A 20,666-nucleotide genomic window follows, 5' to 3' on the forward strand; every position below is an offset into this window, starting at 1 on the left:
TCTCACACACACACACACACACACACACACACACACACACACGAGATATCTGTCTCTGATTTTGCTCAAGGATTCTGTTACACTTTTAAAAGCTGAGGAATGTTCGTCTCGGAAAATCCTGTCACACTCGACACAGCTGGCAAGCACATTCATTCTCCGTCTCTCTTGTTTTTTTCTCAGAGTAAGATCCATGCAGCGCGCAGTCTGAACGAGATAGCCATAGACCTGACAGAAACAGGAACCCTCAAGACGTCCAAACTGGCCAACATGGGCAGCAAAGGCAAGATCATCAGCGGGAGCAGTGGGAGCCTGCTGTCCTCAGGTCAGAACACACATAGACACACGCGTAGATCGCAAAGGTTAGTCTTTAAAGATGTCATATTTTGACATTTGATTAAAATTATTATACGACCCGGTCCCGCCCTCTGCCCTCCCACATTCCTCCCCCATTCTCTCAGGCCGGGGAGCCCCTTAATCATACAAAATTGAAGCGTTAAAAACAACAGCCCTTGTTTAAATACTTCATCTTATCCCAGTTTAATATTCGGTGGATCGGTGTTACCCACAATGCATTAATCAGTTTTTGTACCATCCAAAAATGACACACATCCTCTTTAAAGATTGTATGTCCTATCATTGTTAGAATCCCGTGTCTATCATACAGTGGGTGTATTTGAGTGTGAATTTTCTGCGGGGTGAGAATGAGAACAGCTCGTCATGATGCTGGTTTTGGACTCGTGCCGTGGTGTCAGTTATCAAACACACAGAGAGCGAGTGGCACAATTAAATGTCCTCATAGCTGGACTCTTCTGGTGTCAGTCATATGATCTCCTCTTTCATCTGGTGTTGGACTTTTTTTCGATTCGCTGAGGACACCGAGGACAGTTGAACCCCACACAGAGACACCCCGAGACAACTTCACATTCATGACGTTTTCCACAGAGAGCAAAATGATTTGGGTTCATTTGGGAACTCAGCAGATCCAAACCTGACGCAGTGAAAAATATCTTTGCAGATAAATTCTCCCTCTGTCACACACATACTCATGAGCTGGGAGACTTTAATATATATATATATATATATATCCCCTTTTCTCCCCAACTTGGAATGCCCAATTCCCACTACTTAGTAGGTCCTCGTGGTGGTGCGGTTACTCGCCTCAATCCGGGTGGCGAGACATTCAATCCGCACATCTTATAACGTGACTCGTTGTGCATGACACCACGGAGACTCACAGCATGTGGAGGCTCATGCTACTCTCCACGATCCACACACAACTCACCACACGCCCCATTGAGAGCGAGCACCCTAATCGTGACCACGAGGAGGTTACCCCATGTGACTCTACCCTCCCTAGCAACACGGCCAATTTGGTTGCTTAGGAGACCTGGCTGGAGTCACTCAGCTCACCCTGGATTCGAACTCGTGTTGGTTGAACACTAGCGACACAGCCAGTGACCCGGTCATGTTCACACTCTATTACTGCTGACCCTTCATTTATTCCCTAAAAGATCCCTCCTCCCAAACAGACACAACATACAAACCACATTCCTCATCAAGCGTTCCACTAATGAGATCTGCAGGAAACTCTCAGTCGCGCTACACATCTGCAACAGTTTAAGAAAACACACTCATTCAAGGTCACAAACCGATATTACCCTGAACTAAACGGTCCCAAAGTTAAACAAATACCAATTCGTCATCTTTAAAATGATAGTTCACACAAAATCCCACTCCTCTTGTTATTTAAAACACAAGTCACAAGAAAAAAACATGTGCACCCTTTGGAATTACCTGCATTTATGTATAAACTCGTCTTAAAATCTGGTTTGATCTTCTTCTAAGTTACAATAGTGAACAAACATAATCTGTTTTAACTAATAACACACATTTTTGTATTGTACTGCATCATTCAAACATTCACAGTGTAGGTTGGAAAAAGTATGTGAACCCCTAGGCTAATGACATCAACTAAAGCTAATTAGAGTCAGGAGTTGGCAAACCTGGCATCTAATTAATGAAACTAGATTGGAGGTGTGGTTTAGAGCTACTTTGACTTGTAAAAAGCACTCAAATATTTTGAGTTTGCTATTCGCATCTGTTGACGTGGACCATGCCTCGCAAAAAAAGACATCTTAGAAGACCTGGAATGGTTCATCTGTCTATTGTCTATAATTGGAGATTATTTAGTACTGTAGGTACTCTCTCTAGAAGTGGCCGTTCAGCCAAGATGACTCAAAGGAAACATTAATTCCCAATTTTATCAAGATATCCTACAGGATAATATCAGGGTGGCTGAAGCTGAGTATAAGTTGGGTGATGCAGCAGGACAATGAGCCTCAACATCGAAGTAAATCCACAACAGAATGGCTTAAACAAAAGGGGATCCACCTTTTGGAGAGTCCCAGTCAGAGTCCAGATCTTAAACCAATAGTGATGGTGTGGAATGATCTCAAGAGAGACGTTCACACCAGACGTCCTGAGAATACGCATGAGCTGAAGCAGTTCTGTAAGGAAGAATGATCTCAAATTCCTTCTGAATGTTGTGCAGGTCTAATCTATTATCCGCAGCTACCGGAAACGCTTGGTTGAGGTTATTGCTTCCAAAGGAGGATCGACCAGTTATTAAATCCAAGGGTTCACTTACTTTTCCACAGCACTGTGAATGTTTAATGGGATGTGTTCAATAAAAACATGAAAGGTTATAATGTGTTGCAATCTTAAGCACATTGTGTTTGTCTAATTCCAAAGCACTCACCTAAAAGAGACATTAGTTGGTTAGCCTCAGTCACCATTGACTTTCAATGTATGGAAAGATGCAATGAAAGTAAATGAGTCTAAACGTCTTCATTTGTGTTCCACAGAAAAAAATTATGTCATACAGTTTTGGACCAACATGTAAATGATGAATTGGTTGAAATGGTATGCCTTTAAAATAGCATATTGAAACAAAGAAAGTAATAGACATTATTTTCCAGGTTAATTCTGTAGACACTCTAAACAAAAACATTGTTATGGAATCCTCGGCACTCATATAAAACATTTCAGCATACTTCTCCATAAACATCCCAAGCATTGCACACACACACACACACACACACACACAGCCTTGCTGCATGCTCTGATCCACATGGATTCTTTGCCAAACAACGTTACCTTGTTGGGACCATAGACTGTAAAAAAAGATGGCCGACGCCCCTTCGCTCTTTTCCATTGGTGAGAACTGAAGCCGCCAGTGTCCCGATATGGCGCTGACATCTTGGGACTTGAGTCTGCGCAGTTGCGATTTCGGGACCAGACCTGCGCAGTAGTGAGCAGGAAGTAAAGCTGCGAAATCAAGGCCCCGCCCTCACTCTCGCTGAATCAATCACAAGGACACGCCCCTGCACTTTTGACTTCTGAATTATGACAGTGTGAAATTATGAATTATAGAAATTTAGATATAAAATTTAAAGCTCCAATCTCCTCAGTCCTCCAAAGATCCCGAAAAAAAGTCAGTTGGTGCTTCAGTGACTACTTCGCTCAGAGAACCTGTCAATCACAGCTGTCAATCATGATGTCACAGCAGCGTTTTTATAGCATCAAATAACTAAAAACAAACTTATTTTGAAAACAAACACTTGAAATGACATCAACGTGATAGAAATGACAGTAAATGACAGAAACTATCTTTGGAAAAAAGATATGTGAAGTGTAATTTAATTGTTTAGTTGGTCTCACGTCCCGTTGAATAACATGGGGAGGCGGGGCTTATGACCTATACTAGGACCAGTCACCGGGGGGGGGGCGATCGAGACATTTTGGCTTCACATTTGAGGGCTTGTGCGGCACACTTGGTTGGGACCCTTTGTTCAATTCAGTCCAGAAATGCACACACATTCTGCCCCTTTCAGAGCATCAGAAGAGGTGAAGCACACACCCTCTTACTAAACGAGAAGGTCAGGCTAATCGTTTCGATGAAGTCTGGAGATGTTGATGCTGGTTTGACCTTTAAATGTTTCTGATCTTTGACCGTTTGGTTACACACATGTTTGTGTCCCTGTTTGGTTAAATGTTACTTATGTCAACCCTGGATCTGATCTAACATTGTGTGTGTGTGTGTGTGTGTGTGTGTGTGTGTGTGTGTGTGTGTGTGTGTGTGTGTGTGTGTGTGTGTGTGTAGGCTCTCAGGAGTCAGACAGCTCTCAGACCGCTAAGAAGGACATGTTGGCGGCTCTGAGGGCCAGACAGGAAGCTCTGGAGGAGACGCTCAGACTGAGAATTGAGGAACTGAAGAACATCTGCATTAGAGAAGCGGTGAGGATCGAAACAACCTTCGTACAGCATCTTAACAACATCAGCACAACTTCCCATTTCAACATAAACCCTGCTGAAAAGACCAGACCATTTGGGGTGAACCATTGCTGGTCACCAGCTTATGTTGTGTTTTGGGTGCTGGTCCCCTAGCATGCAATGCTAACGTGCTGGTGTCTGCATCAGGCTTTTAAACTATCTTAATCAGCTTCATCAGAAAGACCATGCTGGTCAAATAGCTTCACCAGCTAGACCAGCAATAAAACAGTACTGACTGGCATAAACCAGCCTAGACCATCATGGGAATCACATGCTGGTCTTTTTAGCAGGGAAGGGCTCTTTAAGCCGTGTCTTTTGTCTACCTAGGCAGCTACCTTCTAAGAAGCATCCTAACCAAAAATGGACCATCAAAAGGACTATTTGATTCGCTCTTCATGTACAACTCTGTTATTGGTCACTCGTGTGCACCACACAAACAGCATTCCTCACATGAAGTGCACAACATCAACATGTTGCATAGCTAAGGCTTGATGCTCTAAATATCACAAAAGTTATAGCACACACCAATTTTTATAAAAGCACGAATAGTATCAGTGTAACGGAGGGATTTGTGTTTTTCAGGAGCTGACAGGAAAGCTTCCTAAAGAATATCCTCTGGACCCTGGGGAGGAGCCGCCAACCGTCAGACGCAAAATCGGCACGGCCTTCAAACTGGATGAGCAAAAGATCCTGCCCAAGGGAGAGGTCAGTGACCTCCAACCTCGTCTGACCCAGTGACCGGAGTGATTGTTATTGGGGTCATGACATATTACGTGACTTCTGGCACTAACTGGCCAGAGTGGGCGTCCTGTTTATAGTGTCATTTAAAGTTGGTACCGTTCAAACTTCTAAACCGCTGACCACATTGAACGCTGCCCATAAACTGCCCTGTAGGCCAAAACCAGACTTTCATGAGATATGTCTATAAATAGCTTAAACCTGGCATGATCAGAGGAAGTGGTGTTAGTGCAGTGTGTGTGTGTGTGTGTGTGTGTGTGTGTGTGTGTGTGTGTGTGTGTGTGTGTGTGTGTTGAGTTGCAGCCAAAAGAGCCAAATTACAAAACACAGAAAAAGAGCTTAGCTGTGTGAGCCACGAAGGAACACTGAAGTTAATTGATAAGAGGTCAAAGTGCGCTCCGAGTGTGTGTTTGTTTATGATGGATGAACATTGATTTTGGGTGATTCATTTTTAGCCATTGATAACAGGTCACAATATTGTCTCAGTGTTTGTATGTGAGAATTCGACGAGACAGTTTGGCGCCCGAGGCTGTCTTGTCATTCTGACGGAGTGTGTGTTGGCAGAGTCGCAATTTAAGGATGATATGAAGAATTATACGGTCTTATTTTACTCATGTTGTGTTTTTCAGGAAGAGGAATTGGAGCGTTTGGAACGGGAATTCGCAATCCAGTCTCAGATAACGGAGGCAGCACGGCGGTTAGCGTCAGACCCTCACATCAGCAGTAAGAAGCTGAAGAAGCAGAGGAAGACGTCGTATCTAAATGCTCTGAAGAAACTTCAAGACATCGAGAACGGCATCAATGAGCACCGTGTTCGCTCCGGGAAGAAACCAACACAACGTGCTTCTCTCATCATAGAGGGTGAGGAATTAGTCTCATCGTTTGCGGAGCTCATGTGAGTTCATTAAGTCTTGTAGTCTGACCTCCCACTAGACCTATAAAACACTGTGGGAACGTGTGTGACCTCTGCAGCATTTCACTCAACACAGTCACTCACATGGCAAAGATTTATTTGCTGCATTGGTGTGTGCTGGAGGTCAAAAGGAAGAGAGTTTTTGTATTGTTAGTGACGATGTTTTTGTTCCATAGAAGCGAACATCGGCTCAGAGGACAGCTCACTCTCTGACGCCCTGGTGCTGGATGATGGTGAGTTTAGACTTAAACAATACAAGCACACATTTACCAAGCTATCTAAATGGGGGCATGTCCTAACAAGGCACAATGCGATCATATTCAGATAATTAAAATGCATTACATTATTATGGCAGACGAGTTAATCATTGATAAGACAATATAAAAAGTGGCTTTAGAATCCAATATATTGTTTATTTGCATATTATTGGACATAAGCCAGTAATTGGCCTACAGTCCATATCAATCCATTTTGCAATTGCATTTGTCAATCAGTCTGAGATTTATTAAGAGCATGCGCCGATGTACATCTGCATCAGACGGATGCTTTTGGAGGGTCTCACTTTGGTTGCGTTGCGTCATAAATATACCGTTTTTAGGTCACTGTGTCAAGATAAACGTACTGTAGTTTGATATGTAGAAAAACACTTTGACACATCTTGAAGTTCGGATTTGTGCTCCATCACGCTGTTTTGAATGCAACATCGTGTCCATGTGTTGTGCTGTCTGCTGTCAGTAAGTGCGGTTTGTTGTCTGTATAAGCTGCTCGTTGCCTATACAGCGAGTTTCGCTTACTGCCCCCTGGAGAAAACAGGTGGTACTACAAGCTTGAATTGCTCAGGAATCTTCCTTATTATGGTCCGGGGACATGATTCATTGCGTACATTTTTTAAAGCATTATTTTATATATATAAATCGCATTGAAGTAATGCATTAAAGCGACAGACCTAATTTTATCAAATCTTAAAAACACAGAACCTCACGTATTGAGTTATTTTTGTCCAATAAAGTGCTGCATAACAGAGCATCATAAATGTGAGATATTGCTTAAATATAATAGAACTATTGATTTATTAGTAGTAGTAGTAATAGAAATATTATAGTTAAAATTACATAACTGTAGAGTAGTGATGTACATTTCTGTTGTACTTTTTATTCCATTCAAATTTAGCTTTTGTTTTGTTGGAAGCTTTTATTTTGAAGCCCTTTCCGTTTCTGTGTGTTTTTGACAGTAGCTTCTCATTTCCTGAAAAGCAGGTTGATTATAAAACTACCAAAGAAAAAAAAAATATATATATATATTTAATTAAATTTGTAGTCTGTATGTGCCTCCCGCTACAAAGTGATATAGCGCTCTGCTCGCTGTCATCTGCTACAAACAGAGTGCGTGATGCTCATCATGGTGTTTTCCATGTATAAGCAAAGCAGCTCTTAAAGGTGTGAGTATTTGTGTCTTTATGTCAGCACAAGCACTCACATTTAAATCGCACAGAGCATGCGAACTAGGGCTGGACTGGTAATCTGGTATACCAGGCATTTTCCCGGTGGTCCGATGCACTTTGGGGCCGACCAGTGGCGGACTGGCCATCGGGAGAACCGATCAGGCCGGTGGGTCGGCCGCGGGATGTGCCGAACAGGCCGCGATAAGCTAAAATGAGCCGCCACGTTATGCAGAAACGGAACACAAAATGGCGCCGCGATATGCAGAAAAGGACAGCACTTTTGTCCACAAATGTAATGCTAGTTCAGAATAAATACAAATACACCAGCTTAACATCCAGTCATATACCTCAAACTTCACTTCCTCTCTCTTTCGCTCTCTCTCTGTGTACCAGATGACCCCCAGGTGGCAGGAACCCCCACGTTCTCGCCGGCTGCCTCCCCACACAAAGGTCTCCCACCTCGACCCCCCTCCCACAGCCGGCCGCCACCCCCGCAGTCCCTGGACGGACTGAGACACCTGCACTACCAGCGCACAGACTATGACAAGTCTCCTATCAAACCACGCATGTGGAGCGAAAGCTCATTAGACGAACCCTATGAAAGGGTGAAGAAACGTTCCTCCCACTCCAGGTATGGACCAATCAGCAGCCACTTCTCCATCACTACGCTGTAGCCGTAAAAGCATTGCATAGTTCAGGCCTATTCTTGGTTGCATGGGTCTGTTTTGTGTGTGTGAATGAATAAGATAACCTGAAACCTGTTCATTGTTTTGTTCTCTTATTCTCCCTCTACTGTAGTAGTCACAGACGGTTCCCCAGCACGGGCAGCTGTGAGGCGGGTGGGAGTAACTCTCTCCAGAACAGTCCTGTGCGCTCAATGCCTCACTGGAACAGCCAATCCAGCATGCCCTCCACTCCTGACCTAAGAACACGAAGCTACGTCCACACGGCCAGGTGCTGCCACTCTCTCTCTCTCTCTCTCTCTCTCATGTCCTCTGCTGTCAACTTGACAATGTTATCTATTGTTTTAGTTTCTATAGAAGGAGTGTTGACATTTGAAAATATAGTCACGTGCTAAAATAGTTTTTTCTTCTCTTTCTAAGTGTAACTCAGCCCTTCCGTGGGCGGAGTTCCAGTCTGGAATCTCAGGGGAAGCTGCTCTCCTTAGAGGCGGACACAGAGGCGGGGCTTAGCCCTGACCTCTTCCTGTCGGGCCCGCAGAGGACAGGAAGTAACGGCTCGGTGGTCCCCGACGACTGCTCGTCCTGCACCAGCCACTCCAGCTCAGAACATTACTACCCCTCGTCCACCTCCAACCCCAACTACTGCACGCTAGCCGAGGACTCGCCCTCTAAAGCACGGCAGCGCCAGCGGCAACGGCACAAATCCGCCGGGAACCTGGGCGCCTCCAGCTCCGGCAGCATGCCCAATCTGGCGGCCCGCAACGGAGGTACTCACGGAAGTGTGTGCGGCAGTCACCAGGGCGTGTACCTCCACAGTCAAAGCCAGCCCTCCTCGCAGTACCGCATCAAAGAGTACCCGCTTTACACGGAGGGCAGCAGCCCCAACGCCGTGGTGGTCCGTAGCCTGGAGAACGACCAGGAGGGGCACTACAGTGTCAAGGCGCAGTTTAAGACCTCCAACTCCTACACTGCTGGGGGTCTTTATAAGGAGGGGTGGGGCTCCGGGGAGGACGGCGAAGCGGGCGGGAGCAGCGGGAGGTTGACGCCGTCTCGTTCACAGATTGTGAGGACTCCGTCTCTGGGCAGGGATGGAGGAGGAGGAGGTGGGCGGGCAGCTGTGTCAGAGGAGCTGCGGTGCTGGTATCAGCGCTCCTCTGGATCGCTGAAGGAGCACAGAAGCGTCACGCACACCAGCTCCAATCCCTCGGATGGTCGTGGAGGACGGATAGGGACGCTAGTGAAGGGGTCACCAGGTGAGCAGGTTACACACAAATATGGAATGTGCAAAAATAATGGTGACCTAATAGACCCTCAGTATGATAAACACCATGCTGAGAGATGTGTGTGTGTGGAGGCTGTCAGAGTGGTCTGGTCAGTGTGTGTGTGTGTGTGTGTGTGTGTGTGTGTAGGGAGAATATTGCCTCTCTCGGAGTGCCAAAAACACTCAGAGATCCAAACCTCTTCCAGCAGCTCTCTAAAACTGTCACGAGGGTGTTAGCAGGGCATGGGTAGCTCAGCGAGTATTGACGCTGACTATCACCCCTGGAGTCATGGGTTTGAATCCAGGGTGTGCTGAGTGACTCCAGCCAGGTCTCCTAAGCAACCAAATTGGCCCGGTTGCTAGGGAGGGTAGAGTCACATGGGATAACCTCCTCGTGGTCGCGATTAGTGGTTCCCGCTCTCAATGGGGTGCGTGGTAAGTTGTGCGTGGATCGCAAAGAGTAGCGTGAGTCTCCACATGCTGTGAGTCTCCGCGGTGTCATGCACAACGAGCCACGTGATAAGATGCGTGGATTGACGGTCTCAGAAGCGGAGGCTTGTCCTCCACCACCCAGATTGAACTGAGTAACCGTGCCACCACAAGGACCTACTAAGTAGTGTGAATTGGGCATACCCCAGAAAGGTGATACAAATAAATATATACAAATAAAAAGAGGGTGTTAGCAATGAGAAGTCAGCTTTATCTCTGATGTGTGAACCACATGTACATGAATATGTGATTGTAGCTGGACTGTAATAATGTAACGCCCGTGTGTGTGTTTGTTTTAGCTGCATCTCCGCACGTTCAGAGGAGTGGAACGCTCTGTAGTGAACCTGCAGCTACGCCACCCTGCAGCCCACAACACATCCTCAACTGGCAGGGCGGGTAAGAGGAAGTACTTCAGTTTGCCTCTTAGTTGACACAAAAACGCCTAGAAACTGTAGTTCTGTAGATGCACTATAAAGATAGTTTAGAGCTAAAAGTTGGGTTAGTTTATCTAATCTAAAAACATAATGCCATAGTAGACATTAGAGCTAATAATAGTTACAGTGGCAGGAAAAAGTATGTGAACCCGTTGGAATTAGCTGGTTTTCTGCATTAATTGGTCATAAAATGTGATCTCATTTTCATTAAAGTCACACATATAGACGAAGACAATGTGCTTAAACACACAAACAATTATAATCCTTCATTACTTTATAGAACATATCTCATTAAACATTCACAGTGCTGTGGAAAAAGTATGTGAACCCTTGGATTTAATAACTGGTCGATCCTCCTTTGGCAGCAATAACCTCAACCAAGCGTCCTGTAGCTGCGGATTAGACCTGCACAACGTTCAGAGGAAATTCTGGACCATTCTTCCTCACAGAACTGCTTCAGCTCAGACATATTCTCAGGACGTCTGGTGTGAACGTCTCTCTTGAGGTCATTCCACAGCATCACTATTGGGTTAAGGTCTGGGCTCTGACTGGGAGACTCCTTTTTCTGAAGCCATTCTGTTGTGGATTTTCTTCGATGTTTATTCAAGTCATTGTCCTGCTGCATCATCAAACTTCTACCTCATTGAGCATTCTGCGGCCCTTTGAGTCATCTTGGCTGGACGGCCACTTCTAGAGAGAGTACCTATAGTACTAAATCATCTCCATTCATAGACAATTTCTCTAACTGTGGACAGATGAATATCTAAGGTCTTCGAGATAACTTTGTAACCCTTCCCAGCTTCTTTACAAAACGTTTGAGTGCTTTAAAAAGTCAAAGTAGCTCTAACACACACCTCTAATCTCGTTTCATTAACTGGATGCCAGGTTTGTCAACTCCTGACTCTAATTAGCTTGTGTTGATGTTATTATCCTAGGGGTTCACATACTTTTTCCATTTAATGATGTACTCAATATATACAAGAACAATACAATAATTTGTGTGTGTTATTACTTAAAACAGATTCATTATAATAACCATAATAATAGCAAGATCAAACCAGATGATTTTCAGACAAATTTATACATAAATGCAGGTACTTCCAAAGGGTTCACATACTTTTTCTTGCCACTGTATGACACTAACTAGAAATACAAGTAGCATTCATTACGGGCATGGCATCTTGTTAGATAATATGCAGCATCAGTGACTCTATTAGGTGACTCAAACTGATAATAATTGCAGTTTGCAATTATGTCATGTGATGATGAATATTTCTTCACCTCTGTGACACTCTTAAGGCTTATTCACACTGTGTATGAACATGTCGGTGCATATACAGTTCTCCATGCTGTAAACTTTGACCAACTTAACTACATAAAATGATTGTCATCTTTTTGTTTTGCTGCCCTTGGTTTGTGAAAGCCTGTGCATGCAAGTGTGACGTTATTTCAAAGGACAGTCTAAATTCGGACTCATTGGAGAACGTTATTTTGGTTTGTAGGTTCGCCTAACTCGACCAATGCTTTGTGTGTGTGTTGTTCACTTTAATAGTGTGTAACAGAACTACCCCAGTGTCAAAATGACACAACTCTCTTTACATTAACTGATCACTGCTACCCACAAACGCTAACCTCTTTCTCTCTCTTTGTCTCACTAACCCACCTCTGCCTGAATGTGTGTGTTTGTTTGTGTGTGTGTGTTTTCTCGGGGCAGTGATGCAAGTTCTCCTACTGAAGACCGCTCTTCCTCTCACCAAAGCACTGACCAGTAGAGAGGTACTCTCTCTCTCTCTCTCTCTCTCTCTCTCTCTCTCACTCGCTCCATCTCCCCCTCTCTCGCCCTCTCTCTCTCTATCTCCCCCTCTCTCTCTCCCTCTCTCGCCCTCTCTCTCTCTATCTCCCCCTCTCTCTCGCCCTCTCTCTCTCTCTCTCTATCTCCACCTCCCTCTCTCTCTCTTCCTCTCTTGCTCTCTCTCTCTATCTCTCTCTCACTCTCTATCTCCCCCTCTCTCTCTCTCCCTCTCTCGCCCTCTCTCTATCTCCCCCTCTCTCTCGCTCCATCTCCCCCTCTCTCTCTCTCTCGCCCTCTCTATCTCCACCTCTCTCTCTCTCCCTCCCTCTCTCTGTCTCTCCCTCTCTCTCTCTCTTGCTCTCTCTCGCTCCATCTCCCCCTCTCTCTCTCTATCTCCCCCTCTCTCTCTCCCCCTCCCTCTCTCTCTCTCTCTCCCCCTCCCTCCCTCTCTCTCTCTCTGCATGTCATGTATCTCACTTTTTCACTCCTGCACCTCTTTGATTGCGCTATGTTGTCATTTTCTTGTGTGTTAAATTTAGCTTGTAACCTGATTTGTATTTTCATTTCACCTTTATTTAACCAGGCAAGTCACATAAGAGCACAATACTTATTTCCAATAACAGCCTGGCAGGAGGACAACAACCTCCTACAACATGCATACAATACATGAAATCATACTAAGACACAAAAAAGGAATTATTTCAATATTTATGTAGACAAGACTATCCAAACATTTAAAGTATGATCTAAAATGCTTGTATTTATACTCTCAGTTATTGTAGGGATGAGTGGTATGACCAAACTATTATATAATGGTCTGAGTAATGTTATGTCAAGATAACGTGTTTAATGTATAATTGTCATTTGCGGGAAATTCAATGAAACATGTGTACATGTCAATTGAACAAATGTTTCAACTGAGGAATCTCAGTTGCCTCCGCGTCTGAGACCGTCAATCCGCACATCTTATCACGTGGCTTGTTAAATGCATTACCGTGGAGACCTAGTGCGTGTGGAGGCTTCGCGCTATTCTCCACGGCATCCACGCACAACTCACCACACGCCCCACCGATAGCAAGAACCAGTTTATAGCGACCATGAGGAGGTTACCCCATGTTAACATATTATACACTTATCTGTGTAAAGTTATATCCAGTATTACAACTTTGTTGTCATGAGATAAACACTGTCATCCGGTAAAATACTCAAGCACAGATTAATCCGTGATTTTATCACATGTATAATGTTTACGTCTTGTGAGTATACTTTTGAAACAATGTGTATTTTAATGTATACAGACTGACCCCGTTCACTTCCACTGTAAGTCCCGCACTGTAACCGCATTTTGTTTTGTTTTTAATAAACGGGGGAACGTCTAATTTATTCTTGAGGTGCCGCGAATGCTCTCAGTTGTACAGAAGCCCTGAACCGCACTGTGAAAAAAAATATTTCACTAGGTGAATTGTTTGTTTTTTTAGGTGCCTTATCTCTGAAAAAAATGTATCGTTTTTCTCTCAAATAAAAAATACAATAAAAAAATCTGATAGTGGCCGAGTTTGGTACCACGTGCTAATTGTTAGGAATAAAAAATAAATACAAAAGTTGAGGCAAGACATGAGAAATAAAATAATTTGAAGAAAATATTAAAAAATAAATAAAAAATATTATTTGAGAACAACAAAAAAAATCCCTCCAAAAAACTATTTTTTCTCAAATATCTTTAAAAAAATATATAAATAAAATACAATTTTTTTCCTATCTCTCAAATATTTATTTATTTTATTTTTTTTCATTTTTTTATAGGAACTTTTTTTGAGAGAGACATTAAAATAAATAGTAGGACAGGTTTAGGAAAGCACTTAGAAAAAAAAAAATATGTATATATATATATATATATATATATATATATATATATATATATTTATATTATAAAAATATTTTATTTATTTATTTATTTATTTTTTATAGGAACTTTTTTGAGAGAGACATTAAAAAAAATTGTAGGACCGGTTTAGGAAAGCACTTAGAAAAAAAAAATATATATATATATATTTATATTATAAAAAATATTTTATTTATTTATTTATTTTTTCATTTTTTTTATAGGAACTTTTTTGAGAGAGACATTAAAAAAAATAGTAGGACAGGTTTAGGAAAGCACTAAGAAAAAAAATATATATATATATATATATATATATATATATATATATATTATACAAATATTTTTTGAGTAATTTGTGTATTATTTTTTATATTATATTATTTGTCCTATTTGTAGGACAGGTTTAGAAAAGCACTAAGACACCTAAAAAAATGTTTACCTAAAAAAATTTTTTTTCACAGTGCAGTTCAGGGCTTCCGTACAATTGAGCTCCCATTGATATACATTTAAGCAATGATCCACGAGAAGCGGTGTGTTACTGTGATATTACCAAGGGTTTAGAGTTAGAATGATCCTTTTAATAAACCGTCATACCATCCAGCCCTACTTTGTTAATATACCAAACAATTAAAAGTCAAACAATTACAAAACTGTAGTCTGTTTTTCATTTCAGATCGCCGTTCAACGATAGTTGTTTCCTGAGCAGTCCCCTGTGTGCTGATATAGCGGACGTACAATGGTACGGACATGAGAAGGCAAAGCCGGGAACACTCGTCTAATCCCTCATCCCTCATCCCTTTCTCTTTAAGAGAGAGAGAAATATGAAGGCAGGCCTTTCCATAGGCTGAACCTCAACTTATAAAAACCTGTATGTCTGGAGCCAGTACCACCTCACCTACTTCCTGTCCGTCTAACTCCCTCTCTGTATACCCAGCGGTACTGTGCTTATGAACTATGGAAATACAGGAGTCTAAATGAACTAAACTGAGCTTGACCTTTCCTGACCTTCCCCCTCAGACTTTGAACTTTGACCCAGTTAGCTGGAAGCCAGTTCCTGCGTATGCACAAGAACCCTTAATGTTAAATGCGTCGCTGGAGTAACGTGCATGCGAGAGACTTCTCGTGTACGCATGTATGTGTGAGCGTTGTACTATAAATAAACCCCATCTCACGCACACACGTGCTCAAATAGACACGCATCCCGTGCTGTCGTGTGTGTCACTCTGCACTGATGTCAGAGAATCAACGCCGGTCATGCACGAAAACACCTTCCGATGTATTGCTTTGTCGTCAACCACCTTCTTTGTTGATCTCTATGTTCGGATAAAAGAAGATGACCACAAGCCCCGCCTTCATTCTACAGCCTCCCTTCTGATTGGACCATGAACTATAAGTCACTCCTACCTTCTGATAATATTTTGTGGAAAAGAAGAGCATTTAAATGGTGATAGCATTTCTCCAATCTCCCTGGAATTGAAGATTAACCGCTAAAATGTCCTCATTGTTAAAAGGATTCCAAGGAAACGATGCATGTAATTCCCAAAAACATTGTTGGTATCTGTCCACTCCATGGACCTTTATGATAACCGTTCAAAAGTTTATAGCTGTAAGACATGTTTGATGCCTCTGTTCACTAAGGATGCATTAAAGTGATGAAGAATCACAGTAGACATTTACATCGTCACAAATAACTATTTCTATTTCATTATAAGCTCCTTTCTTTAAACTTTCTGCAGGGTTTTGGAAAGAGGGGGCGTGGCTAATTCAATGGCTCAGTCTCGTGAAAGTCTCGTGAATGGCTGAAATTGCATAACCGTGTCAAATGTTATAACAAAAAGAAATGTTTCTTGAGTGCCAGATGAGCACATTAGGATGATCTCTTAAGGTGCGTACACACTGCCAGCGACGTCGCGCGCGACAGCGACTCAATACCATTCATTTTCAATGCGAGCACAGCGACTTCCGGCGACACGAGCTGTCGCGACCGTTGGCGCTAGATGTGGGCGTGTCCAGCTACGTGACAAAGTTGAGAAAAGTTCAACTTTGGAGGGACTAACGGAAGCGACAGCCAATAGGAGAGACGACGGGAGAGCTCACGTGATCCTTCTCTCTCTCTCTCTCTCTCTCTCTCTCTCTCTCTCTCTCTCTCTCTCAGCTCCTGCAGTAACGGATTGATGGATGAAAGGCTAATTCTTGCTGTTAGAAATGTTCCAGTGCTCTATGATATGTCTCTTCCCACGTACAAGGACATTTTTAAGAAAAATACTGTGTGGAAAGGTGTATCAGAAATCGCGGGGATTTTATGGACCCAGACAGACCGGCGTTTGCGTTTTCGCCGCAGATAAACAGCCGCTATGGCAAACAGCACGCCTTGTTTCTCATTCATCTTTGATATAAAGCATTTTATGTACTGATTCCATTTATATTTAGTCTTTTCCCTCCAAAATGTTTGTTTTTAGTGGCAAGAAAAGAGATTCGCTGTCAACAGCAAAGGAGTGGCATCCGTGAATGTCATTTATAAACGTTACTAGGCAACCAGTAGTGGGAACACCCACTAGCGACTTCACCGCCAGCCACTGGCGACCTGCAGCGACAAAGTCCCTGGCAGTGTGTACGCACCTTTAAGGATTAGGTTGACTGCTGAAAACGGGGGTGCCCCATTGATATATATAAAATAAATAAAAATATATATAAAACACTTATTTGACATGTTTGTGCCGGTATTTTGGATCAATTTAATGCATCCTCGGCCAACAGAAGCATCAATTTCTTTCAAAAACAAAATTGTCTTGGTGATGTAAATCATCCGAGGTCTTTGGAAACGTTGTCTTTGTCTGTATGTACTGTAATGTTGAAAATTTTTCATTTGTTGTGGTCCAGGCCATTTATCATTTGATCAAATTTAGAAGCCATAGCTGTAATAATGTAACAGATACGTTAAATGACCAATCTGTGAAGTACTGTATACCGCATAAACACTCAAGCAGCAACCAGTGTACATTTCTACAACGGTAACTTGCCGCCATGTTGCTCTGAGCCTGTACTTTACACAGATTTACGGTACATCCCATAATGCCCCACTGTACGCCCGCGCTGCATGCAAATCTGTCACAACCCAAAAAACTACAAACCCCACATTCCTTCTCCGTAAATGTGTTGTGACATCAGTCAAGCTGTCTCTAATGATGCGTTCCATTCAAAGTCGATATTCCCAATTTCCGAACATAAAGGCATTACTGCCCGATGCTCGGAAGATGACGCAAACAGATCAGCAATGTGACGTCTCATCGCGAAGGATAAATGCTAGCGTTTGGCATCCAGCTGTACAATTATCAGAGACTATAGTTTACTGTATTTCACACATCTATCAATGGAAACGTTTGCTGCAATTTAATTATCATCATGTAATTCAGGAACGTTTGTGCTTTTATTTACATAAACGTGAAGATTTATCATTAACTTCGTGCTTCAACCTGGGTGATCTGCACTAAGTCTGTCTTATTTTCTGGTCAAAATATCGAAACATCCTTAAAACAAGACAAAATGACTTGAGAAGTTGAGAAGTTTATGCTTAAAACGAGACAAATGGGGTAAGAAAAATAGAAAAAATTAACTTTAATTTAATGTAATTTTTGTTTACGCCATTGGCCATTCTGTCTTGTTATAAGCATAAATGTTACTAATAATTTTGATATATTTCTCTGGGGAAAAATAGAGACAAAATATGTCATATAATTTCGTTTATCAAGTAAATTTATCTTGTTTTAAATAAAAGCTTCGTTTTCTGGAAAGCGAGACAAAAATATTCGATTTTTTTGCAGCGTGCCAACATGTTTGCATGGCATCATGCACCCGCATCTTGGCGAAATCCAAGTTTCCAAGTTGGAAGTCCAACTTCGAGTGGCGTTCCATTGCACTTTTCCCAAGGAGGAAGTTTGAAATTCCAAGTTTGAGTTGAATGGAATGCAGCATCAAACACAAAACACTCCTGGCCTTATAGGTGTCATGCTTTTATGTTTGTCTGTGTTTAATATTCAGGAGACAACTATATTACAACTAAAACATTCAAGTCAGATGAGCACAACACAAAGTGGCACACAGACTTTAAAAAGGATAGTTCAACCCCCAGTCACCATTCACTTTCATTGCATGAAACACTTTAATTTAAAGGTCTACAATAATGCACTAGTTAAGCGTGAATAAGACAGTAATTAATGATGAATTAAATGTAGATTAAGGCTATTTCACCCATCATTTACAACTTATTAAACGTCTTATTTTGCATAGAAAGTAATACAATTAATGCTCAATTTCAGATATCGTATAACGTTTACTAAACCATTTTAAGCCAGTAATGAAAGCTAATTAATATTGCCGTTACTAGTAAATTAATAACAAATTGACCCCCTGCTCTAAAGTGAAAGTTGAACCTACTCAAGTTATGGGTTTGTTTTGCACACGCTTCAATCGAAATAAATAAAGTTTCTGAAAATACCGTCCTCCGCCACCCGGATTGAGGCGAGTCACTACGCCACCACGAGTACTTGGAGCGCACTGGGAATTGGGCGTTCCATTGGGAATTCTTTAGTGAAACCAATAATTAGTCTTAATAATAATTACTGTTACTTAAATAAACCTAAATAGCACCTTATATATGTCAAACAAACCTTTAACTTAAATTGGAAAATTTTCGCTTTAGAACTGGGGGTCGACTTGTCTTTAATAGACGATTTGAATCATTTATTAGTGCTATTTAGCCTTAATTACTGGCTTAATATATGACATGTATTAATATCTGAAATGGAGCATTAATTGCATAACTTTCAACACAGAAATAAGATATTTAATTAGTTGGAAATTATGGGTAAAATATCCTTACTCTACATTTAATTATGCATTAATTAATAACTTATTCATGCTTAACTAGTGCATTATTGTGGACACTTAAATTAAAGTGATACCCGTCTTTTGTTTCCCCATACAATAAAAGTGAATCGTATTTTTGGGTGAACTATCCCTTTAATATTTCAGTCTGAAGGATGTTACCTCTGACCTGTGAAGGATTTCAGGAGAACAGCATTTCCAGAATGTGACGAGAAATACGATAGGTGCTTCGTTTTAAAAGCAGAAAAGCCTCTGAACCGAAACCAGGGCTGGACTGGTAATCTGGCATAGCGGGCATTTTCCCGGTGGGCCGACGCAGTTTGGGGCCAATCAGGGGCGGTTTTGGCCATTGGGAGAACCGAGCTGGCCAGTGGGACAAAAATGGGCCGTGATAAGCTAAATTGAGCCGCCGCGTTATACAGAACGGACCACAAAACGGCGCCGCAATATGCAGAAAAGGCCCACGAACCTTTGGGCCAGTTGCTATGTAAAATCCCAGGCCGAGCCCTGACTGAAACCACGGGTGCCCCTCTATCGAGGAAAAACATCTCAAGCCATAAAGTTTAAGACCACATTTATTACACACTCACAAGATACGAAAACCGTGTACAGACAAAGTACTTTAAGAAACCGGTAGCTGAAAGCACACCCTTTGCCGTTAATTCTCACCTTCCAAAAGTTGTAGTCAATAGTTTGTGCATTAATATAATAATAAGCAACTATAACTGTCATTCATAACAGGTTAAAATAGATCCCAAACAGCATCATTTGTCCCCAAATCGAAGATCCCCGCACCATAAACGGCCTCTTTTCTAAATTTTGTATCTGTCCTAAAATAGATCGTTCAACGCCCTTTGCGTGCATGCTCAGCACACACCGTGCTACTTGATGTTAAAACGAAAACATGGTCTCAAAACAGCCCGTACCGTAATAAAACACCACACACTCGTGCATTTAGAGGTCGCTCAGACCCTCGTACCTCCCTGTACCCTCGTAGACCAACGTGAACTCGCCTCTCTTGTCTACCTGTACTCGAAACCGTAAATCTTTTTATATATAAAAAAAAAAACAACTAACACATTTATCAACATTTATAGGCAGGACTATGGAAACCTTGACTAGGTTCTTTTAAAAGTTGAACATTGACCATACGTTTAATGATTTTTATAAATCAGTATCCGTTTTATTTCTGTCCGCGTTTTCACTAAATGCTGGGAAGCAGTAACGACACGTTCAGGTGCTACAGGAAGACCGGTTACTGCTTTCATGTCCCAGCTGTAGACGTTTCCTAATGTTGTCAGTAGTTTTAATACCAGTCATGCAAAATGAAGGATGTTAGTTACTAAACCGTGTCTATCACTTCATCTTGACAATAGAGCATGTTTCATGAGTTCGTTTCAGACATAACCGCCGGACACAATTCAAATGGTGTTGTAGGGAAAAAAAAACGAAGTGGAATTGTTGGGCGGGATAAATGTAACCAAATTCCACAGTTAATTTATTCTTTTTTTTTTTCTATTAAGAATTTGTATAATAAAATTTTTCAAAAACTGTGTTGTTGGCAACTGATACTGAATTTTCCAGATGAGAAATGTGTTGGTTCTTGAGATTCTGAAATAAATTATTGCTGAATGTTCTTTCAACTAAAGTGTGAATTTTAGTGCATTTGTTTTTCGACTGAAATCGCCTCAGTGTGTGCCAAATGTGATCGAGTGGATATGTGCAAAAGTTAATGCATAAGTATCATTATTCATAACGCAACATAGCTGCAGGTGGATGAAGGTGATGATCCGTTTCCTTGAAAGACTAATTGAAAT

General features: G+C 42.0%; 1 protein-coding gene across 5 annotated transcripts in view; it reads left to right on the forward strand.

Moving 5' to 3' along the window:
* Positions 1-20,497, forward strand: part of frmd4a (FERM domain containing 4A) — a 193,636-nt gene extending 173,139 nt beyond the window's left edge. For all 5 annotated transcript variants that reach the window (XM_052151836.1, XM_052151835.1, XM_052151834.1 and 2 more), the window contains 10 exons: positions 181-322; positions 4,163-4,296; positions 4,915-5,037; positions 5,700-5,931; positions 6,160-6,216; positions 7,818-8,055; positions 8,223-8,378; positions 8,528-9,360; positions 10,157-10,253; positions 14,639-20,497. In XM_052151836.1, the coding sequence (XP_052007796.1) occupies positions 181-322; positions 4,163-4,296; positions 4,915-5,037; positions 5,700-5,931; positions 6,160-6,216; positions 7,818-8,055; positions 8,223-8,378; positions 8,528-9,360; positions 10,157-10,253; positions 14,639-14,744 (2,118 nt within the window). In that variant the 3' untranslated portion in view covers positions 14,745-20,497. The remainder of the gene's footprint in view (positions 1-180; positions 323-4,162; positions 4,297-4,914; positions 5,038-5,699; positions 5,932-6,159; positions 6,217-7,817; positions 8,056-8,222; positions 8,379-8,527; positions 9,361-10,156; positions 10,254-14,638) is intronic.
* The last annotated feature ends 169 nt before the right edge of the window (positions 20,498-20,666 follow it).

This window comes from Xyrauchen texanus, chromosome 21, assembly GCF_025860055.1.
Source record: "Xyrauchen texanus isolate HMW12.3.18 chromosome 21, RBS_HiC_50CHRs, whole genome shotgun sequence".
Classification (NCBI taxonomy): Eukaryota; Metazoa; Chordata; class Actinopteri; order Cypriniformes; family Catostomidae; genus Xyrauchen; species Xyrauchen texanus.